This window comes from Benincasa hispida, chromosome 11 (assembly GCF_027475165.1).
Source record: "Benincasa hispida cultivar pf3 chromosome 11, pf3_genome.v1.1, whole genome shotgun sequence".
Taxonomy (NCBI): domain Eukaryota; kingdom Viridiplantae; phylum Streptophyta; class Magnoliopsida; order Cucurbitales; family Cucurbitaceae; genus Benincasa; species Benincasa hispida.
Window position 1 is genome coordinate 71060276 of NC_143488.1, and position 24229 is coordinate 71084504.

The 24229-nt window shown below is 30.4% G+C and overlaps 2 protein-coding genes and 1 long non-coding RNA gene across 3 annotated transcripts; 1 reads left to right on the forward strand and 2 right to left on the reverse strand.

The window, feature by feature from the left end:
* Nucleotides 1-2529: 2529 nt before the first annotated feature.
* On the reverse strand, nt 2530-9237 carry LOC150032859 (uncharacterized). Its single transcript, XR_016524472.1, has 4 exons — nt 9104-9237; nt 5267-5836; nt 4084-4284; nt 2530-3110 (listed from the first exon to the last, which is right to left on the reverse strand). It is a non-coding gene; the product is annotated as an uncharacterized LOC150032859 (long non-coding RNA).
* LOC120089739 (alpha carbonic anhydrase 1) lies at nt 6665-10009 on the forward strand. The gene is made up of 6 exons (XM_039047116.2): nt 6665-6999; nt 7153-7370; nt 8235-8344; nt 9128-9230; nt 9361-9543; nt 9661-10009. The coding sequence occupies exons 1-6, from the start codon at nt 6927-6929 to the stop codon at nt 9793-9795; spliced, it is 822 nt and encodes a 273-aa protein (XP_038903044.1). The 5' UTR covers nt 6665-6926; the 3' UTR covers nt 9796-10009.
* A 4103-nt stretch (nt 10010-14112) lies between these two features.
* On the reverse strand, nt 14113-18336 carry LOC120089708 (uncharacterized). The gene is made up of 2 exons (XM_090307460.1): nt 17048-18336; nt 14113-14658 (listed from the first exon to the last, which is right to left on the reverse strand). Exon 1 carries the CDS (start codon nt 18087-18089, stop codon nt 17226-17228), a length of 864 nt encoding a protein of 287 aa, XP_090163586.1. The 5' UTR covers nt 18090-18336; the 3' UTR covers nt 14113-14658; nt 17048-17225.
* Nucleotides 18337-24229: the final 5893 nt, after the last annotated feature.

Genomic DNA, 24229 nt, shown 5'->3' on the forward strand with positions numbered 1-24229 from the left:
ATTCACGTACCTTTGGAGCTTTGAGCCATAGGTCCATAAGATCCCCTTGGTAGCTTGGATACAAGTTGAGAATCAGTTTTGGGTCAGTTTGAAATGTTCAAATTGACAAGAGAGAGTTCGATTATATATGATATAATTAAACTTGTTAATTATATATGATATGATTGACTAAATGTATGAGATACATTTTTTTTGGAGGAAATTGGATATAAATATGATTTATATCAAGTAGAAGAGAAAACACTATAGTTGATATATGATATAAAATTATAGGTTATGAATATCATATGATTATATTTATTATTTTATTAATTAGACGGTTATGAGAAAATTGGCTGGCATTTTCTCCGAATTTGTACGTTAGTGGGAAGTTCAATTCAGTTCTAGTAACTGAAGAATAAAATGAAAATGGTTTTCATTTTTTCAGAGACATGCACAATCACTCACGGTTTGTTAGCATTCTATCACTTAGTGATTGCAGTGCTTATACGATAGCGCCAGCTTAACTAAACGATCGCACACCTACGTCTGCGTTTTCTTAAACGATCACTTTCTGTTTACTAAATGATCGCTTAGCGCCTGAGCTGATCTAAACGACGTACAGACGATCACTTAGCTTTTACTACACGATCGTGTACCGCGAACTAAACGATCAAGCACCCGACTATACGATAGTCTTTCATTCTCCCAGTTGCTTGATCTTAGTACATGATAGTCTTTCCTCCTCACCTCTACCAATTTCATCAAAGCCCACCCTTTGGATTCTCACTACTGAGGCCTCCGAGTGGTGGTGTCATCCCTGTTGCCTGTTGTTCGTGTAAAGCTATTCGTATAAACGACCGAGGCATTTCTAGACTAGCAAGAGCGAGAGGAGTTCGTTCACGGAGAGAGTGAGATTTCAAGTGAAGAAAAGTCTTCAACTGATATGTTTTCTCAGTTTTTGTTTTTTATCCTTTAAGCATGCCAGTAATTTAGTGTTATCAATGCATATTTATATGTTTGTATGTATATGTGGAAATTCTGTCACAATGAATTGGAAAGATCCGCTTCCGCTCATAGGTACTCTTGTATAAGAGTTCCTTTAATTGGTATCAGAGCCAGGTTTCTGATATTCTAAATTCATTGCTGCAAAGAATTATATTTACATTCTCGGTCGGTGCAGCATGTCTACTCTCTGTTTTAATTGTTAAATCGTTTGTGGATGTGTGGATTAATGGAGTTTTCTGGGATGAAACCTCGATTTGGTAAATTCTTTTATATTTCCAGTTAATTGTAAAGGCCCCTGCATTTTTTGGCATAATTGATTGCTATCAAGTCTACAATTTCGAAGTTAATTTGAGTTTTGAGTCATTCGTGAAGAATTTCGGAGCAAGTGTTGTTGTTTTTCAAGAAAGAAGACGACCAAGCGTTGGTCGAGTCGTGTAGACGATGGAGTAGACAATCACTAAGTATCGGATGCTCGGGTGTCGTTTAACATGCGCACGCACTAGACGATCGTATATCTCAACAAGTCTCATCGCTTAGTTACTAACTATACAATCGCGAAGTAAATGCGTGGTAAATCATTTACCTTTCACGTGTTAAGCGATCGTCTAGACGATCAGACTTCGCAGCCTCATTCTCGTCTAAGAAATCGTTTAGCTTTCGCGCTATCGTCTAGTGTGCGCTACACGATCGTTTACCTGGAAGCGTTTACTAAACGATGGAGCTTTGCCCGGTGGTTCAAGACTTGATTCATCTGTGAACTGGTTTACTCGGTGGAAAAATGTAATAGATAGAATTTTTCATTCAGGTTTTGTGTTGGTTCATCCCGGTTCATTAATCTATGGTTTTATACAAGAGATGTATGTTTAATTATATGTCATATAGTATGCACATATAGAAAAATCCCACCTTCGGTTATGCATTGGTCATACATCATCTCTTTATTATAAGTGTTATGATTTAGAGAAGCGTGATTTAAATTACATAAGAGCATGCCCATGCATCATATAATATAAGTGTTATATTTATGCATGCATAAAAAGCATTGACATGCATCATCTTTATATTATAATTGTTATAGTATAAGGGTGAATGATAGCATGTTTGTTTGATTATAGTATAAAAGATTGGAGTTGAAGTCAAATTCTCTTTAAGCTTGTTAAAACCATCCTTGCATTCATCATTGAAATCAAATGTAACATCTTTTTTAAGTAGGCTAGACAAAGGAAGTGCAATTTTTTAAAAGTCTTTAATGAACCTCCGGTAGAATTCTGCACTACCGAGAAAAGAGCACACTTCCCTAATGTTTTTAGGATAAGGAAAGATAGCAATGACACTTATTTTTGCTTTATCTATTTATATGCTTTTAGAAGATACAAATTGTCCTAAAAAAACTCCGTAAGAAGCCATGAAGTGACATTTTTCATAATTCATGACTAAATTTATTTATATACATCTTTTTAAAACCAAACTCAAATTGTGTAAACAATCTTTAAAAGAATTACTATACATAGTGAAGTCATCCATGAAAATTTCTATGCACTTTTCTACGTAGTCGGGGAAAATACTCATCATACATCGTTGAAACATACCTGGGGTGTTACATAGCCCAAATGGTATTCTCCTAAATGCATATGTACCATAAGTGCACGTAAAAGTAGCCTTCTGAAGTCTATACATATTCTCCAGTCGTTTTGTACTCTCATTAGAATCATCTCACCATTTTCATTTTTTACAATGGTCATTCTGGTTTTCTTTGGTACCACATGTATCTAACTTACCCATTAGCTATTTGGGACTGAGTATATTATTCCGGCTTCAAGGAGCTTGAGGATTTCCTTGTGAACAATTTCCTTCATGGTTGGATTTAGTCTTCTTTGAGGTTGAACGGTTGTCTTGGTTCTGTCCTCTAGAACAATTCTGTGCATGCAAAGGGAAGGGTTTATCCCTTTGATATCATCTAAAGTCCAACCAATTGCTTTCTTGTAGTTCTTCAATGTTTCCACTAGTGTGCATTCTTTAGAAGACGTGAGTTCTTTAGATATGATTACTAGAAAGGCTTTCTCTTCTCCTATGAAAACATACTTGAGGTGTGAAGGGAGAGCCTTAAGCTCGATCCCTTGTACCTGAGATTCAACAACATCATTATTAGAAGAATTATCATTCAAATCAAAACCATTAGAAGTAAACAAAGAGTCAATCGAAGAGTCATCATCATCAAGATCAATGGTGGGGTAACCAAACAATCCAAATTTCCATCAATAGAAAATAATAATTCATCAAACATATCACATGTATCTATGGAGCAACGAGACAAATATTCCTCTAAAAATTTCATGGCATCATAAATATTGAAAAACTTTATCTCTCCATCAAATTCTACTGATAAAAACCCCTTATCTACATTGATCCTATTTTTTGCTGTTCTCATGAAGGTCTACCAAGTAAAATATTAGAAGTAGAGTAAAATATAAAAATCAACTGGAAAGATTAATTCACCAACTCTTAAAAAAACATCCTCTATCATGCCTAGGGGTTAAATATAAGATATATCGGGTAGTTGTATGCAAACATTCGTTTTTTTGTAAGTCATTCAACTTAAGGTCTTCATAAACATGAAAAGGCATGACATAAATATCATTTTTAAATGAGGGAGGGAGTTACAACTCCCTTCCCCTCTTTTCTCTCTATCCACATAAGTGGATATATGAATCTTTTAATTATAGATAGGAGAGAGTCTCCTTCAACCACTTAGTTGATCTTCATCGTCTTTTTAGTGTGAGAAAGACAGAAAGAGTTCTGCAAGTTTTTGGTTGTTGGTGAACAATCTACAAACTTCCTCCTCTCCACTCATCTAATTTCTCTCATTCCAAAATATCCAAATCCCTACTCCATGGTTCTCTGCCTGAGAATACCGAGGAAACCATTGTGGTTGTGTTCGTATTTTGTTCGAGGGATTCTTGAAGATAGTCATCAAAGGTATGGGTTTCTGAAACTCTTAGTTTTTTCTTTTGTTAAAGCATGCTATAATTTATGTAAATGCATATCTTGTTCTTTATTAAAAAAAAAAAAAAAAAAAAAAAAAAAAAAAAAAAAAACATTTATGAAAATTTGGAATTAGGACAATCTTGCTTCCGCTCATGGTTCCCTTCAATTTGGGATCCTTCACTCGCAAGGTTTGTTCCCTTGCTTTGCCCATGTTGTTTGGTTGAGGTTGTTCTTCTTGATATTAGTTCAACTCTTCAAGTTCTTGTTCTTTTTCTCTTTCCCTTTGTAATCTCCTCTCCTCAAGGTTTATATCTACAACAAAATCACAAAGAAGATTCTGAGAAGAACCGGTCATGCATAAAAGAAAATAAAATCACACAATCTATTTTTGAGGATATATATATATATATATATTTCTTTTATTTTTTTTTTCTTCTCGAAAGGAATTAAAAATTCTAAAAGGCCAATCACACCGTTCCCCGATATCGTCTCCAATTTGTTCGGTGCTAAAAATAGGTGTAGTTAGTTCTATCTAACTCAAATTACAGCTAAAACTATTACATAGCAATAGTGGAGTAAAAGATCGATCCCAGGGGAACCTCTTTAAATTGGCCAAAAATGAACTTTTGAATTCAAAAAGATAACAATGTGGGTTTGTTTGTAAAGAAACTAACAAGAATCAAGCTAAAGTACAAGAATCGATAAAAAAAAGAAAATAGTAATGAAAGAAATGAGAGAGATTATGTAATAAATTTCAATGGGAAAATGAATCTTGGGGGTTTTAAGTAGATTTAGCAATTTCTATCATGGACCTTAATAAAATTTATGCAATTAAGTTGTTCCATAGTCCATTAAGGATATACCCTAATGCCCTAATTACCCAATTAAACAATTAACTCTAACTTAGTTCTTAATTGCATTTCACAGTTAGTCCCTAAATTGCATTAAACTCATGAGATTTCTTAACTATGACAATTCTTGAAATCAAAAGATTGAAAATTCAAAATTGATTGTATGAATGTTCTAAATTAGTAGGTTCTTTCAAGAAAATAGGAAAAGAAATCCAAGTTTTCTATCAAGATTACTAATTCTTGCAACCTAATTACAATTTTGTTACCGAACTATGTAATTTTGTATACAAAATTTTATTAAATTTGAGTTGTCAATTCATTTTTAATCAATTTTATTCAAAATCTCAGCAAGAACATTCAAGAATAAGTAGTTACATGAAGAAATTCAAAGAAAAATTTCAAGAAAATACTAATCTACATAATTCCTCAAGATAAAGACTTACCTACTCATGGAGATGTAAATTCTTGAAGAATTCCATTGAGAATTGTATGATTGGTACAAGGAATGAAGTGATTTTGACATAATCTCTCTAAGATTTACAAAGAATAGCTCTTAGGGTTCATGGGAATCGAAATCTCTCTCAAAAAAATGAAATTCTTCCTTGAGTTGAAGTCTAAAACTGAAGAATTTGTACTGAAGAGGGTCGCAGTGTTGCGACCCTACAATTTTGAAGGTTGACGCTGGCTTGCACAGGCACGCGCGCGCACATTTTTTTTATTTTTTCGTCATTCTCCAGAGTGTTGCAACGCTATGTAGAGCATTGCAACGCTTCCCTATTTTGCAAGAAAATGGTGCTTTTTGTTTTGTAGCATCAAGGCAGCGTTGGGTTGTGTTTTTTTAGGAGCATTGCAACACTCGAGCATTGTTGAAGTGTGCTAATTTGCTTTAGCTGAGGGGTAGATTGGTAATTTGGCTTCCATCTTCTTCTTAAGTGATTCTTTTGGTCTATTTTGGCTTGATTTAACTCCAAATTCTTTGTGACGATTCCACTGATGTTGGGATCATATTTTACCTATAAAATATACATTTTAAGCAAAGAATTGAAGTAGAATCAATGGAATTAACATATAAATTATGGTTCTTTTCAAAACCTAACAAGAGGAAACAAAATCACTTATATTTGAAAGACTCTTCGAATTTGGATATCTTTTTATTTGAAGCCTCTATGTTTTCTTCTCCACACACTTATTTTAACATTACAAATACCAATCCTATTCATAGGATTATCATGGATGAATCTAGATCGATAACTCTCACCTTAATTAAACACATGAAACCTTTAAAGTCCTATACTTATTCATTTAACTCTCACCTTAATCTAACTCTCCAATGCATGAGTTTACCAACTTTCATCCATTAATATATTTCTCCCAAACAACTTAATTCATGTATAACTTATCTTGAATTAAAACATGCATTTAACTTTCAACATTCTAACATCACGACATTAGTAATTACATCAAACCCTTCATTGTGGTAAAGGCCAGAATGCAGTTTTTCCCCTCCCTGAAGGGGTAAGGATGCAAAAATTATATACTAAACCACAAGCTTTGACATGTGATCTGGAATCTGGAATCTTTAATTATTTCCATTCTTCAAAAAGAGAGTAAGTTAAGAAAACAAAGGGTTTTTTTTTTAGTAAGCTTGTGAACTGACACTCTCTTAAAAACTGAGAGAGTAAGTAAGAAAATAAAAGGGTTTTTTAGCAAGCTTGTGGACTGACACTCTAATAAGTAATTTGTAAAAATTTCATTTGGCTAAAAAACAAAGACGAAATTGGGGTGGAAAAAAAGTAATTACAGAATATAAGAAACAATAAATAGCTACAAACATGTAAAGCCAAGGTGATCCATCATATTCGCCAAAAAAACACACACACACCACCTAAATTTTTTACTTTAAACAAACTCACAGTTTCTCCAAATTCAGCCAACCCCTCCTTTGTCTCTTATTCTCTACCAGAAAGAGAGAGAAAAAGGAATTATCACCACCACATGACCGCCCCATATTTCGCCTTGTAAAGGTGGATTTATAACATATATAACCCCATTATATTTGTCTATTGCTTCAAAGGGGAGTAGCTGTGCTAAGAGTTGGCAAAAATGGCTCCTCCATTCTCCTCTATTTTCGTTTTCTCTCTTCTGTTTATTGGTGCCTTCGTGCAAGCCTATGAACGTAAGCCCTTTTCCATATTTTCTTTTTCCAATCAATCTTCCCATTAAGTTTTCTCTTCTACTTTCCTGGAAATAAAACAATATGGATTTGTTCGTATTGGTTGAATGATTATTCTAAAGTGGTTTGTTTTTGTTTTGGCTTTTGGGTGGACAGAGGCGGGGCAATCTGCTGAATTTACTTATGAGGGCTCACATGGACCTGAAAATTGGGGAAGCTTGAGCCCAAGTTATGCAACTTGCTCCAATGGGAAATCACAGTCACCGATAAACATTGTGAAGGATAACGCCGTGATTGGCAAGCACCTTCAAACACTAGTCAGAGGATACCACGTTGCTAATGCTACACTTATAAACAATGGCTTCAACATTGGGGTCTGCCCTTTTTTAACCTTTTAACTTTCCACTCTCTTCGTCTCTTTCACCCTCCCAATGTCCGGACATACAAAATTTACAGATAGAAAAAATGTCAAATTATTATTTATAAAATTAACAAAAAAAATACTGATAGATAAATAGATTTTTATCAACATTTATCACATGGTACTAGTGATAGACTTCTATCAGTATCTATCACATATCACATGGTACTAGTGATACGACTTCAGTTTTGTTTTTATCATTGATAGACTTTCTATCTGAGAGATAAAATTTTGCTATTTTGTGTAAATAGTTTCTTATTTTTCTATTTTTGACAATTCAAAAGAAAATTATTTTTTATTTCTATTTATAAAAAAAACAGTTTCATATTGGCTTTTTTCTTGTTTTTAGAATAATTTTTAGATTATAATTTTATAAACTAACAATTTTCCATTAAAGAAAGAAAGAAGAAGAAAAAAAAATGGTTTTAATATCTTCATATTGATTTTCTTAAAGAGAAAAAGAATCAATTGCAATCCTTTTTATTTTTTTCCCCATAATAAATTGCGAATCAAATGAGATAAAAAAAAAGGGGGTAAAAATGACTTTTAAACTTTGAATATTCCATTCTTAGAAACTTATTTGAATTGAAAATTCCTCTCTTAATTAAATTCTAAAGAATAAGTCAAAAACATTCTTTTTATAAATAAAATAATTATTTATTTAAAAAAAAAAAAAAAGCTGCGAGACAAAGACACCTACTAGATTCACACATATTTATTTATTATTCAGACATTGTGAAAAATCAACAATAAAATAATAAAATTAAAAAAAAAAATTGAAGCTATATTGACACACTTTTTTTCCTTTTAAAATCAGATGCACTTTGGGGAGAATTCAGGTGGAGTAGCTGTCATAGATGGTAAAAACTACAGCCTCCAACAATTGCATTGGCACTCTCCTTCCGAACACCGCCTCGACGGCGAGCAGTATGTTCATTTCCATCTCTCTCTCTCTTCTCAGGCCTCTCTCTGGGCTGGCCCATTATAGGCCCAGCCCATATAATTATCAGGCTGCCCATCCTTTTGGACATTTAGAGTAGCTATAAGCCTATAACAGAAAAAGAGATCTTTCCTAAATATTTTTTCAAAAATTTGTATACCTTGGAAAGTTAATTCTAGCCTAGTTTTTCTAGCTAAATTAATAAATTATGGGCTAAATCTATGAAATAGACTTAGTCTATTTAATAATTGCCAATATCTTTTCCATCTCCTATATTGCTTTTCTAATTTTGCTCTTAATTTTTTCAAAGTTTCAATTAAGTTCTTCCATAAAAAAGAATCATTTCTCCTTGATTGGTATATCCAAGTGTCATGCTCATATGTCCAAATATGTTATTAACATAGGACTAATTTAACAGTTTTTTCACATTGAAGACTACCTATTAGAAGATTGAGTGCTATTTGCAGCATAAATTTTATTAAAACAATGGTACCTCGCATCCTGTCTCAAGAATATGAACACTGAAGTGAATAGAAGATTTCAGAAAATTTTGACTCAATTTGATTTGTATTTTTAAGCTACATTAACATTTTGATGACTTAATTCATGAAACTTCTCATTTCTAGACATGTCTAAAGACCAGACGGACTTAGAAAACTGGTTCGAATTTCATCATAAAAATCAATCTAAATCTGCTCAAGTTTATCTGTTATATAAAGTTCGAGGAATTTTGGATTTGAACTTACCTCCGTGCTGTCCGAATCGAACAGATTTGCAGCCGAGCTTCATCTACTCCATCGGGCAGACGACGGCAGCCTCGCCGTCGTAGGAATCCTCCTCCAAATCGGCGAGGCCGACCCCCTACTCGCAGACGTACATCAATGAATTACTCAATTTCATCCTCTCACAATATACATTTGCCAAAAAAAAAAAACACACACACACATGCACACAATCATAATCACCATCACAGCAACCGTAAAATCGTGTGGCTAAATTGCAGATACACGACAAATTGGTGGAGTTAGCCAATGAAAGCTGCGGCAGCAACGAAGAGGCTCACATTGCAGTAGGAGGCCTAGACATAAAGCACTTGAGGAAGAAGACTCGCAAATACTTCAGATACATCGGCTCTCTCACAACTCCTCCCTGCACTGAGAACGTCATATGGAGCGTTCTCGGCAAGGTAAATCTAAATCTAAATCTCCATTTCTCAAACTCCTCATACAGCGGAAACAGAACGCAACGCGATTACTTTACGCCTTACAAATTAGGGCATAACATTGTAAAAATTACCTCGCAGGTGAGGACGATTTCCCAGCAGCAAATTGAATCACTGAAGGCGCCATTGAATCCGGTATACAAGAACAACGCCCGACCGGTACAGCCGCTCAATGGCCGGAAGATTGAGATCTACGACGAGCTCAGCGAGCACTGAAACCTTTCCTTCTCTCTCGCGCGCCTTCACTTTGCCGCTCAACTTACAATCAGTTTAAGCAAAGGAGGGAGTTCTTAATTACTAAATTAAAACTTCAAAAAACAAAAGGAAAAGAAAAAGAAATGGATGCATAAATACCATTATAACCTTTCTATTTTGTATCCTTCCGTGGATTGATCGAGTAGTAAATGGCAATTTCACGCTTACTCCCTAATTACTTCTAAAATTACAATTTACCTTTATTTAAATTTAAAAAAAAAAAAAAAAAAAAAAAAAAAAAAAAAAAACTCCACTAATCATTACTGACTGTGGCAAAAAACTCCTCAATCCCATGCATTTGTGGAAATTCAATTGCTGCTAATACCTTAATCACGAGGAATTTACATATTTAGGAATTAAAAGTCCCAATTTATATATTAATTAAAAATTATGCTTAAATTTATGAAACGGTTAAATTAAAATGTTATCCTATTTAATAGGTCTATGAATTTGAACTGGTTTTTAATAAATCTCAATTTTTTTCAATTTTATATAAATATATTTATGATATTTTAAAAGTGTATAGAAATTAAACGTAAGATATTAAATTCGAATCATGTTAGTAGAAGTTCAACATAAGAGATTAAATTCGAATCATGTTAGATATAAAATTCAATCAAGTGATTTATGAATTTAAAATCAAATGTCGAATGAATCTATAAATTTCAAGATAATAATAAATTTGACCACATGAAGTTACCATAGTATACTAAACTAGTAATTTAACATACCTCAAAATATTTGTATACTAATATTGTCTTCTTACTGTCAATTTTTTTTGTATATCATGGGTAAAAAGAAATCTTATAATCAATTACATATCATTAAATTTTATTTAAATGTAATCTCTAATAATTTCATCCACGGGTTTACTGGGCGATGACGGTGCTGTTTGTTAGAGGAGGATTGAAGAACGTGATGATGAAGAGGAAAAGAAAAGAAGAAGAGTCCACGTCATTTAAAAAAAATATTATATTAATAAAATTATCAAATCAACAAAAAAAATTCATTATTTGACCGTCACATCATTTAATCTTTAGTCAACTAACCATCTACGTAATCTCTAAAACCATTTAAGAAATATTTCTCAAATTTCAACATTAAACTGTTAGTTTTGAAATTTCATGGACTAAACTGACATGACCTCAAACTTTACGTACCAAAATGTATTTTGTGCTTAACCTGACCAAAAGCATACAGATATATAATCCTCAATCAAAAGACTTATATTATTAAATAAAATAGGAGTACTTTTATTTTAATTAATAAATAGATAAATGAAATAATGAATAAATGGATAAGAATGAGTTGAATGCTTCAAATAAAATGAGAATTGGACAATATGTGATTGGTGGGGCAATCAATTTATAATATAATAAAACCAAAGGAGTCATCAATTAGGGGATGGTTGAATTGAGCTATATTAACTAACAATTCAGCTAAGTGATGTAGCAATGGAAGTACTCTATGAAAATAAAAAAAGAAGAGAAGAAAAAATAGATAAACACAGAAATTATAGTGGTTTAATCTCAGGGTGAGATTTACATCCACTGTGAAAGGTCTCTCAATCTTCTTTACTAATATTGATTATAGGAATACAGAGGAATTTCTTTTGGAAGAGGAAATACAAAGTTCTCGTTATCACAGCAACAAGAAGAAAACACTTAAATAGCCAATGTTTCAGAATTTGCATAGTCATACTCGATCCTCGATAGCATCTTACTCGATGCTCGATCACTCACTTACATGCTTACTCGCTTCCTCGATGCTCCCCTAAACGCTTGCTCAACCAGCCATTTAATTACATAAGGGGAAATACTTCAGCTGGAACCACTTCACGCACGATAAAATCCTTGAAAGGAGAAACGAATTCAGGTGACATACCTCAACTAACCAATCCCGTGTTGCCTATTGTAACAAATTTAGTGGAGGAATATTCTACTTCCAACTCATTCACAAACAGCTTGATGATGGGCCTACGAAACAACAATAAGAATACTCTTTCCTTGCAGACTACAAAGAGTATACCAAGCCCAATTAGAAGCCAAATTAATGTGCTGAAATAAGACAAATCCACTCAATATAATAAATGGCCAAAATGTATTAGGCTAGCAATAAACCACAACAGGGGCCTTTGAGGCAAGAATGTTGGTTATTATAGTCCTATGTTATTATAATAGTTTGTACTTGGGTATAGATTATTTTAGTTTGGGTTATACCAGTGTAAACTATTTAATTTGAGAAGTAAATAGTAAACATTGCAGCAAAGAATTAAACAATAATATGAATGTAAATAGTAAAAACTGTAGCAAATAATAAATACGGTAGCAAATTGAGGTTTTGAAATAGTGTTGACGGTAGCTAATTGGGGACTACAAAATAATATTTACTATAGCAATAAGTGATTATTATAGTCTTATAATAGTTCTTGCCCCAAACGCTCCCTTAATTTTCTCCTTCCTAGAAGTAGGTCTTAGTTATATACCGTGCCCCCATCTTTATCTTTTCTTTTCTTTTTTCATTATATCAGACCAATTCATTCTTGCTAATCTCTTTTTTTTTCTATTATTATTTAAGTTTTATTCCCGCTAATGTAAGCATAGTTCAATCCTCTTCTACATATGCCTAATGCACAAGCTCCCCTTCACCTTAGAGGTATCAAACACGCTAATCAATTGAGGTAATATATAGGATGTCATTCTCATATCTAGTCCTATCTCTTAAATCATTCTTTGTTTTCGTTAAAAACTGCAATTTAATTCTACATTTAAATTAACTTGTGGTACTTTGAGTATTATGTTTTTCGAGTTACTAATTGACTTCTAAAAATATTAGTTTTCCTATATTTGAATCATCTTTAACTCGATGTTTGTTATCATTCACAATGTAACTAACAAATTTGAAGAGTTATCAAAATGTAACAAGTAGTTGAACAAATTATAAGTATATGTCACGTCGATGATCTACTAATAATGTTAACAACAAAAAAATGAGTAGAAACATAGTCTAAAATTTACTTTTAAAAAATTTAAATAAAAGCCTAAACCGATTGGTATGGGGTTGGTGGGTTCGGTGGATTTGAGTGGATTTTTATGGGGAAGATGAAGTTTTATGAAGTATCTTCTAAATTTCTTCATTTATTATCTACTTTTTATCAATAGTTTAAAAAACCGAGTCAAATCTTGAAAACTAAAAGAAAAAAAAAAAAACAAAGTTGATTTTAAAAAATTGTTCTTGGTTTTTTGAATTTAGTTGAGATTAACAATTGAACTTGAGAAAGATTCAAATCGTGGTAAAAATGGAAAGGAAATAGGCTTAACTTTCAAAAATAAAAAACGAAAAACGAAATAGTTACGGAACGAAACTTAATTATAATATAATTTTAAAGTTTCATGTGTCACGTTGAATAGTTGTTCAAGTGAAATTTTCCTATAATGTTTGGATAGAAAAATGATATTACAAGTCTGCATATGATACTACAACTCAGCTAATTGTGCAAGGTTGTTGATCATATTTTTTAAATGATGTGGTAGCTGAAGAAAGAGACATATATTTAAAGAAAATCTCATTCTTCCTCCTTTAGAATCACTTTGGTAGGTAAAGAGATATGCAAAATAAAAATGGTGGAAGAACAGCTTATTATATATGGGAACTCTTATATATTCTCTTATTTTATTTTCATTCAAAATATGTGTCGCATCACAACAAATTAATTTAAAGTTTTAATTATTTTTAAAACTTATAATCGACATAATTCAATAAGCCAACAGTAGAATTTAAATTAAACTATATTCTCAAATAAAAATATTTAATCAACGTCTCATTGGGTCTACTATTGTGAAACATAGAGGAAAAATATATATATATATATTTTTTTTTTACAACATGATTTTACATTTTGTATGCAAGTTGAACCATGGTGATTTTAGTCATAGACATTAGAGTTTCAATAGACATTTATCTCGTGTTGTTTTTAGTCTTCAACTCCAAATTAAAAAGATATTCTCTTACTTTTTACTAAACTATATATATCGTCACTACCTTATCCAATATAATTTTGATACATTATTGTAATATTTCATTTCAATAATTTGAAATAATTAAAATTTATATGGATATGTGAAATAAAGGTGATGCATTATTCAGAAGATGATTGTTCCACAAATAGTCCTAGCAATTACATAAACAGCCAGTAAAGTATCAACAACTTAATAGAAAAATAACACATAGAGATTGGTAACCTAATTGATGATAGACTATCTATGTCTAGCGGCAAAGTACCCAGAAAAGATAAATTCGCTAATATGAAGTCAAGTGTTTATAACATTGTACTTATCTGTAAAGTCGTCATAATAATTACAGTGACATATGTAGAGTCTAACTTATGTTGATCACCAAGGCTCTCTCTAGATGTGAGACTCCCTCTCAGTAGAACTTAGGCACCTCCTAAGTATGTGAGTATTAGTGATGAATCATTTGGGTTCCTTCTAAATGTGAGACAAATTCTCGCTGATGCTTTATCTTTCCACTATCAAATGAGACCGGTTTCACTTGATAAACTTAGGCTCCCCTAAGTTTGAGAACTCCTTCTCTGTTGATGAAGTCATAGGATCCTCCCCAAGGATGGGAACCTCTTCACAACCAACGATATTGTAGGCTCCCTTTAAGGCCAAGAACTCTTCTCAAGATTGCTTTTGATATCTCAAGAACAAGAATACTAGAATTTCAGAGTGCTTCGGTGAAGATTATAAAAACATAACTGTGTTCAAATCTCACAATACAAGCGACAATCATAGCAAGTCCACAAATCTGCTCTTTAAATAACTACAGTGGAAGAAGGAAAGTATTCCTAATTAATATCGATAGCCCATGAACATGGAACATATCTCAAAATAAGACAAAGCGGAATAATACGGATAATGAAATAAAATATTCTGTAAAATCAATATCCTCTGCAATATCCCGTAAACATATTATGAGACATCACCGATACTGTCTAAGGGATAAAAAGTCCAATAAGCTTAAATAAATATTTAGCCAATTTTAAAACTCTAACAACATGGACTATAGATGTATGCATGTAGAAGGAGAGGAGGGGAAGAAAGTAGAGATTTCTTTTTAGTTCATTATATTTAATTCTAATTTTTTTTATTTTAAAATATTTTAGGTCACCATATCTGATAATAATTAAACAAAAGCATTAAACGAGGAACTAAATTAAACCATTTTTTATACTTGAGAGATGATTCTACGATTTTGAAATTTATGGACGAAGTTGACAGATTGCTTAAATTTTATGGACCTAAAATGTAATTTATTCAAAATTAAAAAGCTAATTTACAACTAGGATTCTATAAGTTAAAAGAAAAATTAGATATAAAACATAAAATAAGTCTAGTAACTTACCATTTTCTTTTCTCAGAGGGAAAAAAAACTTTCCATTTCTTTTACTTAAATTTTCAAAAGGTTTATTTTCATTGTAACGATTTTATTATTTTGCTTAACAATTCTCTATAATTCCTTCACGTTCCGCTCTCAAACAGAAATTCTAAGTCAATTTTGAAAACAGAAAACAAGTTTTTAAAACTACATTTCTATTTTGAAAATATAATTTTGACTTGCCTTTTAAGTGCTTCAATAAATAAAGTTGGTAATAAAGAAATAAATTTATATAGATTGGAGTAGTACTCATAAGCTTATTCAATAATAGAAAATTAAAAATAAATAAATAAATAAGGCTTGTTTGATAAAAAAAAGAAAAAATGTAATTTTATCATTTTATGTCATCAAATTAATCAAGTTGAACTAATATAAATTCGATAGATATTTTTAAAAGTTATTTTTAGATCATGTGATTCAAATAGTGCAAATTCTGTAAATAATGTTCATTAAAATGCATTATTTATGTAAAAAAAAAGGTTAGAAGACTTTAATAAATATAATATTTTATATTAAAACTCAATTTATTTTCGTCAAATTAGAATATGTACAATATAATATTATAAATTGTATGATATTAAAAGCATGTTAACATACCATCCTGGTCAATTTAATTTGGAGGTTGTTCAATTTTTAGTCTATATACTTTCAAATCTTGAAATTGAGTTCTTATACATTCAATAAATCTTAGATTTAGTCTCTAAATAACTTTTTATTGAAATTGATTAAGTAATAATTTAAAATTTAATGAAAAAAATACAAAATGTAAATATATTTCCAAAATTTATATTGAAAATGCTAGAAGATAATAATTTTTTCCCTAAAAAATGATCGAATTTAGGATTTATAAAAAAAGTACCAAGATTAAAATAGAAACAATTCATAAATTATATTGATTAAAATAATATTTTAATCTAAAAAATAGTAATTATTCAAAATATGTTCATAAGTTAATTAATAATAATTTATATTCAACATATTATTCCGTGCCTAATTACAACTAATTCATAATTCGTAAATATATTATAAGAAACACATCTTTAATAATTATTTAAAGTAAAATTCAATTTCTAATACTAACTCTATTTTCATTTCAAAATTCTATTTTCAGCCGGTCAATCAAACAACTCTTGAAAACACATGTTGGAAATTCAAAATATATATAATGATTCTAAAAATTATGGGCCAAAATAAAATCACCCGCCAAATAAAACTTAAACCCAAAAACTACATCTCGGCCTATTTTTCATCATCATTATTATTATTATATTAAAATAGTACTTCTCAGCCTACATGATCAATGGTCCTTCCTGTCTAGTCCACTGCCTCTGCCTTGGCTTGTTTTGTCTCTAGTTCGATTATTGAGGCTTTTTTCGATGAGCATCATACCGCTAAAAATTTTAAATTCCTTCGTATCATTTTGTCTTTTTTTCTTTAAGTAATATCAAAATGGCTACTGTTGTAAATTTAATTGCCGTTCAGTCCTTCAATTATTTATTATTACTCTTTAGTCCCTAAACTACAACCTATTTCCATATTCCACCATACAAAAGCCATTATTTGAGTAGTTATTAACTGAACACAAAATTTACAACTGCTCATTCCAAAAAAAAAAAGGAAAAAAAATAATAATAACACAAACTTTTTTTTTTATCGACAAAACGACACCGTAAATGCAAATGAAATTGAAAAATAACTGCAAGAACAGTAGGCAAAATTACATGTGAAAAACCGTAGGGTTTTTTTTTTTTTTTTTTTTTTTTAACTTACTTACCTTGTGAAGCACGGGAGTGAGGTGAGGACGGTTAAATCAAAGTGCCACGTCATCCATCTACAATAAAAACAAAAAAAGGTCGGCCCACCAGAAGCCCACCTAATCCCGCGGGTCCCGCCGACAGCCCACGCCACAAGGTACCGAGAACCTCAGAGAAGCAGAGCATGCCGTCCGGCGATTATTCTCCATCGCCGACGACCCATGAACCGGATCGCCTCCCAGATGCGAACCGCTTCACGCCGCCCAAACCGGGAGGTTCGATCTCCACACTCCTTCTAGGACGAGATTCCGCAGTTAGTGCGTCGATGTTGAGCGCAATATTATCAGGTGCTTTCATTGCCGGCGAGTCTCCGGCAACTGGAGCGGTTGGTTTAACCGCTGGCGGTTTTTTCCAACCTCTGAAAAGATTCCGGAAAGTAGATAAGAAGCCGCGATGAGTGTCTTTCCGGTTCGGTTTTTCCTTCGGTGGCGCCGGTTCGGATGAACGTCGACGATTCTTCCACCGGCGACTCCGATCTCGCTTCGATCTCACTCTCCCCATACACGAAACTTTCGGCGAAGACGGTTCGACGAGCGCAGAGTCCGATTTTTCGGAAGATCCCGATTGTTTAGGGAACAACCTCGTGTTTCCAGATTTCGCATTTCGACGACTCTTTGAATCCACAAAACAAGTCTTGTGAAGCTTCGGAAGGCCGAGAATCGAGGCCTTCGATTTGAAGTTCAAGGAAAATCGCTGAGAATTCGAATTAGAAGCCGGATTCACACTAGGATTCAAGTTTGTTGAATTCGAACTTCCTTTCGTCGAATCTTTCCTCTCGTAAAAAGCGTTCTGATCTAACCAATCGTACTCCGCATCTTTCGAGAGCCAAAACGATTCCGGTGGAAAATCCGGCGGAATCTCCGGCTGTTCTGTCACCTCTCTGTTCTCACCTTCCGGCCGGTGATCTCCGTCATCAAGAGTTTCCTCGCAGGCGATTTTCCGGTCGTGAGCACCGCCACCGGCACATGCAGAAACCAGAGTTTCCAGATCCACTTGCGGCATAGTAAAACAGAGTGAAGTATAACCACGGAATAGAGATTCAAAAACTTAGAAGCTTTTTCGCAGAGAAAAGAGAAAAAATCTTCCGGTTGACTGGAGCTTGGTGGCGCGTTGTTGAAGACGTCTTTTGAAGATTCAACCAAAAAGAGAACGAAAAGGGAGAATGAAAAGAGATTTTTTTCCCCTTATTTTTCCTTTTTCTTTGCCTTTTGAAATTGGTACGGAAAGAGAAAGCACAAAACGGCATTGGATTGATGTGGAGCGCGAATGAATGACTTTATTTGTATTTTTTTTTCTAAAAAAAACATTTTTTACTCTAAACTTGTAGGATTTTATGAGAAATTTTTAGAAATAATACGATCAAGTTTTTAATTTACAGAATTAGCAAGTTTTTTGAAAAATCATGAGAATAGTTTTTCTCCATCTATCTTTTGCGAGATCCGCTACGGATATTTTGTTAAAAGATATTTTTTTCTGATTTATCTATTTTTTTGGACTTTTTCAAAAAATCTCGTCAGAATTACACTCCAAGATTTAATAATTTTTTTAAAAAAATCATACTACTTAATATTACACAATTGGAGAAATTTGAAAAGATAATTGGTAAATTATTTAGATAATCAGTAAATCAATTCAGAAATTCATGTAATTATGTAGATCTCGGTATTAATTCTGAGTAAAATAACACCGAGATTTATATATTTGAGCATTCTTGGTAAAAACTCGAGCATAATTAATACCAAAATTTGATAACTAAATAACCCATTTGGAATTTTGGAAATTCATACAATTATGAAAACATAAATTATGCAAGATTTGAAAAATTACAAAATAATTTGATATAATATTTAGTAAAAATAATCAAGTTTTGAGGAAATTTGAAAAGATATAAGATTTGCAATGGGAAGATTACATATAAAATTAGCAAATGTCAGTGTGTAATGACATGTACTAAAAAAGCCTAAACCAATCGACAAGTTATAAAAAAAAAAAAAACTAAATCTCGATGGTCGATCTCGGGTGAAATGGATCAAGAAAACTATTCTAACAAATTTTTTTAAAAAATGCTAGTTTTGTAATGTGAAACCTTAAAAATGTTATTTCTGATAATTTTCACTGGATTTATTCATTAATTTAGACTCTAAACTTTTAATTTCAAGAATTTTAACTTTAAACGTAAATAAAACCCGTTTGGATTGACTTAAGAAAAAAAATGTTTTTCAAAAAACTTATTTTATTTAAACACTCTTAATAAAAATGGGTTAAAATATAATTAAAAAACTATTTTAAGTGGTTGTCAAATACTTTACTTCTCTCAAAATGACTTTTTTTAAAAAAATTAAATAAAAAAAATGTATTTCAAACATCTTAAATTTTAAAAAGGATAAAATTTTATCAATTTAACAGGCCTCACTCTAACCATTGTTAAAAAAAATTTCAATGTATTAAATAAATTATAGAGCATATATAAGAAATAAATTGAAATTTACGAATTATAAAATTTTAATATTTATGTAATTTAGGTCAAATTTAAAGATCAAAATTCATACAATGCGACGGTATTAAGGTCAAAATTTACGTGTTCCTCTTTTTTCTCCTTAATTATCTTTTTAACACTAACTTTTTTCCTTAACCTTTTTTTAATTTCCCGGCGTGGCTTATTTAAACGGCTTGGCTCTGCCTCGAGTGTATCAAAACTACCAGCTTATTTCTTATTTTCCATTTTTCATTTTGTTGGCATGTGAATATGAATATATAATAAGTTAAAACTAAAATCTGGTCTCAACTTTTTAAAAATATTTAATTTTTGTTCTATACCTTGAAAAGAAAAATAATTATTTTAGTTTCGTGGACTTCCAAATTTTACATATATAAATAATCATTTATCTTTCTTACTTTGTAACCAATTTGGATATATCCTAATACATATTAAGTTCTTTGCTATCTATAAAAAGTCGTTTATGTAAATACATTTATATGTGTATGATATCTTAATCAAAAAGTTGAGATTCGAATTCACTCATTATACATTACTAAACTAAAACTAATTCCAACTTAGTTAAAAAATCAACTAAAAAAAGTAAATATATATATATATATAACAGCAAAATAATGACTGAAAAAAAACTAAATCACAATTTAATATTTATGAGACCAAATCGTAACCAACTTAGTAGAAAATGTATACTTTTAAATTGCCAGAAATTTTGAATGGAAGAAATATTTGTACTAGAAAATGGAAATGATATTTAAAATTTAAATAGTATATTTATGCTTTCTTTTAATCGATAATCAAAAGAGAAATTTTTATAAATAAAAAAATTTAAAAAAATATTTACATTTTATAGCAAAATGTTCCAAAAGTATAAAACACTTCTGAAACTTTTTGCTATAGAGTGTAAATATTTTTTTTATATTTAAAAAGACTACTAATCAAAATGGGTTGTTGGAAATTAAATAATGGAAATTTTCAATTATAAAAAAAATGGATAAACTTATTTACAAATTCATCATTATCTTGATAATAATAGATGTCTATCAATATCTATCATTGTCTCTTTTAAATATTTTCCATAATTTTATCATTTAAAATAATTATCCATTAAATAACATATATATATATATATATATATATATATCAAAGAAAATATTTTATTAGACAGAAACTATTAAATTAATTTCCCTTTCTAGGTTTAATTTTCAAGTGAAATTCTCGATATTTTTGTGAACATAAATTATGTTTATTTTATTTTAATTATAATGATGAGATTTGTTGTTTGGGTTTGGTAGGTTGGTTATAATACTTACTAAACGTTTGGTCCATCTAACCCAACCGTTCCCACTTTAGGTGATAAAATCATATACACCATTTTCAATTATATTTTCCATTTACTTCTGTAATTGAACGTGTCTTTTAAAATGACGCATCCTGTAGGGTTTTTTTTTTTTTTTTTTTTTAAATTCAATTGTGTTTCCTAACACTTCTTTAATATTGTAAAAGACACGTTTCATTCTGATTTTTTTTTTAATGTTACTATTTTTGCAAACCTCATTTCTACTTTTTCTGAATGAAAACGAAGTTGTAATATTCAATTCAACGATATTTATACTGTTTTTTTTTCATTTTTTTTAACCAATGTTAAAAAAAGTCTAAACAATTTTTCTTTTTTTATTTGTGTACTCTTTTGAATTTATAAAATCATGTTTCATTAAAATTCATTCTGTGTTTAAGTTGTTTGGATGAATGTTGTTTTATGTTCATGTTGTTTGGACAATTTAACAAGTGGTGAACATTAGTTAATTGGACGGGACTTTGCCAGGTGATACATCAGTTGACTGATTAGAATTCATCTGTGGAAGAGGTGGATTCTAGCACTGCATCCAATTTCAATTTGCATGTGATAAAAATGAGTTGAATTCGTCTTTTCGACTTACGTATTCGGATAAGAAAAAAAAAACACGTTCGTAATTGGTTTAAACGCAACTGATTTACCCATTTTAAAAATTTTAGCACGATCCGATTTTCCTTCATATTTTATTATTTAATAAATTAATACAATAAATGGTAGAAAACAAACAAATAAATAAAATTACAAGACTACCTTTAATACTCCCCTCAAGATGGCGAGTGAATATCAATCACACTTATCTTGGACAATAAGGGAACAAAAACTTTGGATGAAAGAGCTTTGGTAAAAATATTTGAACAGTTATTGATGAGACCGTACAGGAAGAAGCTTCAAAATTTCTTTAACAACCTTTTCTTGAATAAAATGACAATCTAACTCAATGTGTTTCGTTCTTTCATGAATCATAGGGTTAATAGCAACGTGATTATCTCAAAGAATGAGAGCATGAGAAGAATAAGCATTAGCCCTCTCTTTTGAGTTTCAAATAAGCATCTCAACTGTTTTTTAAGACTATTTTTAAATATAGAAAACTGAGTTCAACTTATTTACAAATACAAACACTTTGATAGACAGTGACATTTTGTTATATTTAAAAATATTTTTAACAGTTTTATGAACAATTACATTTTCTTGCCGATTATTTTTTTAATCTGCCCAAAAATATGTCTATGTTTTCAATGAGACCAGGTAGCGGCTAATGAGGAGGCTGCAAGGACAGTAACCTATAATATAATTGAAGATTACAATGATGAAGGAATTATTGAGGCTTTATTTTTCGAACTTTATCTTATTTTTTTAATACCTACTTTAAATAAAAGCACTTGCTAAGCTGTATAATTGAATAATCAGACACTCCGCTGCGACATCGTTTTCTATTTCACTAACAATAATATTTTTATTATTTTTTCTTGGGAGATGAAAAAAAATGTTAAAACTTAGGCATCCCCATTTTATTTTTTAATATTCTGTTTTAGAGAATTATATTTATTTTCTCACGATATTTTAGTAAGTATTTTACATTTTTTTTTTAAAAAAACTCATTTAATATTTAAACAAATACAATCAAAATTTAAAAAGACTATTATTATTTGTTTTCAAATTTTGGCTTCTTTAAAACATTTAAAAAGACATAGATGATAGAGCAAGAAAACTATAGATCGAAACAGTGTTTAAGTTTAAATTTCAAAAACATAAAATTAAAAACAAAATAATTAAAATGAGTTTAGCTCAAAGCTAATTAGTATAATTTCGTTATTTACAGGTTGAAGGTTTGATCTTTCATTTTGATCATTGTAGTATTAAAAAAAATACAAAAATAAAATAATTATGAAATATGGTTCCATTAGTTCTTACAATTTCTAAGTGTAATTTTAGTTAGCTCCAACGCTTTATTTCTCTCTCTACCTTTTTCGCAATAATTTAGTTGCTCTATTTTCTTAAAAGAAAATAACTATTAATGCTCAAATAATTTGTTTGATAATTTGTTTGATTTGCTATTTGGTTGGATCTCTTCAATGTATCTAAATGTATATAAATTTATACAATTTAAAAAATAATTGATAACAATATTCGACATTGACGTTAAAATAATATATATACATGTTTATTGATGTTTAAGATTTGATAGTTACATTTTTAAAATATTAAATGGTTGAGAAAAAAAAAACACATATTAAGGAATAGTGCCAATTTCTTAGTCAAAGGTTTGATCCCCACACTATATATTATAAAAAAAATAAAGAATAAAAAGATCCAATGAAATTATCAATAATTCCAAATATTAATCTTCTAATTAAGATAGATGTAGTTTTTTTCTTAAGGTAAATGCAGGTATATCATCACTTTAACCCATTGTTTCAAAAAAAAAAAAAAAAAAAAAAATCATTACTTTAACCAACAGAAATCTTTTATTTATTTTTTTTTATCGGCATTATTTTGAAAAGTTGTGTTTCTTAATTTTAATTTTTTTTTGGTGTGATTTAACTTTTATAATTTGGTTTCATTGAATTTCATAATTACATCAATATTACACAAATACTCATAAAAAAATGAACATAGTTCAACTATTATAATAATTATACGATCAATCTCGAAATCAAGAGGTTCGATCTCTTCTCACATATTGTCCAAAAAAATTACAAGGACAAAATTCATATATCATTTTAATTTATATATATATTTTTTTAAAAATAGGCAATAATACTAGGCTAAAAAGAAAATCTCACTATATTACGGATAAAGGAGAAAACACGATCTAAAAAATTTTGAGAGGATGCCAAAACTGCTTTTGTTATGATCTCAACTATGGTTAATTGTTAATTGTTAAGATATTAACAAATAATTCTGTGACGGATGGTTCTTTAACCGTCAATGAGAACTATGTATATTTTAAATAATTAACTAAATAGAAAGTGTAATATGACCTTATAAAATACTTTTTAAATTTAAAAATAAAATTAAAAATTAAAAAACTATTGGATAGTAAATATGCAAATAGCTCAACCAATATAAAATTGGTAGAATCAATTTGAAGCTGAAAAATTCTCTCATCTACATAAAACTTGCAAAGCTTGTGATTTGACCTGGATTGTAAAAAAAGAAAATTACAAAATTGTAATTATTTATTATCGTGATGATGGAAATATATCAATTATTTGTGATCCTCGAGATCGAAGTGTTGTACTCTGAATTAAAATTTCTGATTCCATTATGCATGAAAGTGCGTGAACTTAT